At 29.1% G+C, this 3,991-nt stretch overlaps 1 protein-coding gene across 1 annotated transcript; it reads left to right on the top strand.

The window, feature by feature from the left end:
- The first annotated feature begins 599 nt into the window (after positions 1 to 599).
- Positions 600 to 1,946, top strand: LOC131601697 (transcription factor MYB1-like). Its single transcript, XM_058873563.1, has 3 exons — positions 600 to 828; positions 903 to 1,032; positions 1,192 to 1,946. The coding sequence occupies exons 1-3, from the start codon at positions 696 to 698 to the stop codon at positions 1,859 to 1,861; spliced, it is 933 nt and encodes a 310-aa protein (XP_058729546.1). The 5' UTR covers positions 600 to 695; the 3' UTR covers positions 1,862 to 1,946.
- The last annotated feature ends 2,045 nt before the right edge of the window (positions 1,947 to 3,991 follow it).

Here is a 3,991-nt window from a genome sequence, read left to right on the forward strand (position 1 = left end):
ATCTTCATTGTTTAGGGAATCTCATCTTCCATTCAAAAGTCTATTCAACTATAGGTTATACATTCAAACACATAAAAGACAACAATTTTGATTAACAATTTTGTTTAGTATAGTGAAAAATTATGTATATTTCTCTTTAATATTTTTGTTTGGTATAGTGAAAAATTATGTATATTTCTCTTTAATATACATACTTTTCAAATATTTTTGCTACAACATTTTCAATGATATTTAAAACACGCGACGAACATAAATTATTCAAAAATTTGCAAAAAAAAACGAATTCAAGTCTTACTTTGACCTTTCGATTTCATCCGTTAGAAGTGAAGATTTTTACCATTAACACTCGCAAACATAAATGACTCTAAGAGCAAATATTTTGAGTATAGTAGAAGAAATTAGACTCTAAAATTTCTAGAGATACATTTACCATTAGTAAATATATGGAATCTATAAAAAAAACAAAAAAAACTAGCCATGTCCAATTCCAATTCAACCAGTGTTCCATCACATGACATAAATGATCCCAATTTTATATGCAACAACCTAAAGGCTCCATATATTGGCACACATGTATATATATAGATGGTTACCAATTACTCTTGCAAACTTATTTAATTCTGTCTACATCCAAATACTCCAATCTGGAGAGAGTGAGGTAGGAATCCAAGACAGCCTAATTAAGAACACCATCCATGGGAAGAAGTCCCTGTTGTTCCAAGGAAGGCTTGAATAGAGGTGCTTGGACTGCTCATGAAGACAAAATCCTCACTGATTACATTAACCTTCATGGGGAAGGAAAATGGAGAAACCTTCCCAAAAGAGCAGGTTCTTCCTCTTTCATCTTCTTGTTGGTTGATTCTTATACTTCTTTTTTTTGTTTTAATTGTTTTTTCATGCAGGTTTGAAAAGATGCGGAAAAAGTTGTAGACTTCGATGGTTGAATTATCTGAGACCAGATATCAAAAGAGGTAATATATCGTCCGACGAAGAAGAACTTATCATCAGACTTCACAAATTACTCGGAAACAGGTAAAGTATTAACATTCTCTCTTGGTCTTATTTATAAACAAAACTGATGTATCTGATCTATATATAAATCACATACATCAGACGAAATATATCAGTTCTTCGATTAATATAACTCGAGCCACCAATGTGTACTAATTTTCTGACTTTGATTTGTGATAGATGGTCTCTGATAGCTGGAAGATTACCGGGACGAACAGACAATGAAATCAAGAATTATTGGAACACCAATTTAGGAAAGAAAGTGAAAGATCTGAATCAGCAAAACGCCAAAAATTCCTCTCCTTCCAAGTCGATCTCTGCTAAACCGAAAAACGCAAAGATAACACAGAAACAGAACAATCCTAAGCCAGTGACGCAAAGCTCCCATGTTGTCCGTACAAAAGCTACAAAATGTTCCAAGGTATTATTCATAAACTCGCTTCCTCATTCGTCACCAATGCATGATTTACAGAACAGAGACGAGACAGAGACGAAAACAGAAACAAAACCGTCAATGGTTGTCGATGCTGTGGCGAGTGACTCGATGAGTAACAACGGAAACGGTTTTCTGTCATTAGAGAAAGAACTGTCTGCAGACTTGTTGGTTGATTTCAACATTGGAGATGATATTTGCTTGTCTGAGCTTCTGAACTCGGATTTCTCGACTACGTGCAGTTTCGATTACAATGATCTGTTATCGTCGCCGTGTTCGGATCAGACTCCGATGTTTTCTGATGAGATTTTGAAGAACTGGACCCAATGTGGCTTTGGTGATGAAACTAATGTGTCCAATAATCTTCATTCTTTCACTTCCTTTCTTGAATCCAGTGAAGAAGTTCTAGGAGAATGATAATAGGTAGCTACAATAAAATGTAGTAGTTCTTAATAAACATTTATTTTCTTCAATAAAATTAACCACTCTAGGATTTTAATCATCTAATTTTAATTTAATGTTATTGTCCTTCAATAAAAAAAAAAAAGAAATATTATGTGGTTTAATATTGGTAGATCTTGTGTTGGGTACTAAAAAAAACATTATGTTTGTTATGAAGTATCTTTGGTTTCATGTTTGTAAAATGTTTCGAATTCGAACTCATGCGATCGCAATTGCAATCAGGTGTTTGTGTATAACTATTAATTGATTTAAATTATATGATAAATAGAATCACCTTTCATCTATGATTACGAATCATATGTATGTTAAATCTAAGTTAATTTTATTTAGGGATTTTTTAAAGTTAAAGTAATGAAAAGAGTATACGGCAAAATGTTTAGAGTTCATTATATTCTTTAATTCTTGTATTACCTAAATGGTAAAATTATTTTTTACAGCAAACACCAACAATGATAACAATAAAAAAATAGTATACATATGATATTTCATTTTGAAAAACTTTTCTTTTAACCCTAGATAGGAAATACAAAATATCAAAATCATCACTTTGAATGGAAAAAAAAAATTCAAATAACAAATTAGTATTTCTATAAAGTTGAGTATATATCTATATAACATAAGTACTTCCGTCTCATCATAATGTCATGTTGTATTAATATTATAAAGAAATATTTATTTAAAAAAAAAATTGAAAATGAGATATTTTTCGGTAACATAGGGAATAGATGATAAAACAATTACTATAGTGTAGTTTTTGTAAGTTTAGTTTACTATTTAAAAAATATTTTTTTGAAATTATTAATTTGTAAATATCAACAATTACATTAACATTTAAATATAAATATATATTGTCATTGAAAAATTGAACTCTAAATAAGAGATTATATCTATTTAACTTAATTAATATATCAAAGGTTGAACTTATATCAACAAAGGATTGAAATTAAATCATCTACTCTCACCTATTTATCTCAACTAGGAAAAATCACTTTAATAAGTCGAGTTTATATTTTATAGGTATTTAAAATTTTGTAAATATAATATAATTTAGTACTATTATATAGTAACTTAATCACGCTCCATTTATTTTTAAAACCAATTTATAATTTGACTAATTTTACAGTTTTTTTAATTGACGTGGGGTCCACTTGGGAAGTGTTCCAGCCAACATAATCTGAGTAATGCTTGTAACCGTTATTAAAGTTTCATGTACCTTAAATAGTGGTTTTGTAAACGAACTGTCTTTGTTTTGGTCTTCTGAATATATTGAAGCAACTACTAGATGGAATCATTGCCAATGCAAAGTTTTCAGATGATTTATTATTTCCACGTTTAATGTGATCTTGATCTTACACTAAAATAAGATAAAATATTGTAAGAGACTCATGAAGAGAATAGAGACATCACTGAAAGAGTGTGAAAGAGTATGTAAAGTGGAATACAACATTGTTTAAAATTTTAGTATGTTTATTGTGATTAAATTATATATATATATATATATATATATATATATATATATATATATATATATATATATATATATATATATATATATACATTTTGTAAAGTTTAACCAACCAATAGTTAAATAAGTTTCTAATAGATTTGTTATGGACCGCTCGCAAGATCAACAACGAAAAATTCAATAGTATATATTGTGCAGAATAAGTGAGATCTCATTTAAGATTGAGAAAATACAATTCTGGCCTTCAATACACTTACTATATACTACAGTTGGATTTGATCGAACAGTAACTAACGTAATATGTCAGATCTTATAGAAACGGTTTCAAGTATCTTAAATAAAACTCAATGCAAGTTATTTTAGATATTCTTTCATTCACACACTCAAACTATTTTTCCTCTTAGTTATTGAATTTAGCGTTTGAATGTTAATTTTGCAATTGCAAGTCCACTCTCACTTCGTCGTATTAAAAGTGCACTCCACCACACTAAAACTCAAATTTACTTGATCTATATACTAAGGATAATAAGTGTGAGTAGTGTGAAAAGTCTCATAATAGTTAGAAACATGAAGACTTTAGCATTTATAAATAGAAGAACTTGTACACCTATCACTTTGAA

The sequence above is a fragment of the Vicia villosa genome, linkage group LG1 (assembly GCF_029867415.1).
Source record: "Vicia villosa cultivar HV-30 ecotype Madison, WI linkage group LG1, Vvil1.0, whole genome shotgun sequence".
In the NCBI taxonomy this organism is placed as follows: Eukaryota; Viridiplantae; Streptophyta; class Magnoliopsida; order Fabales; family Fabaceae; genus Vicia; species Vicia villosa.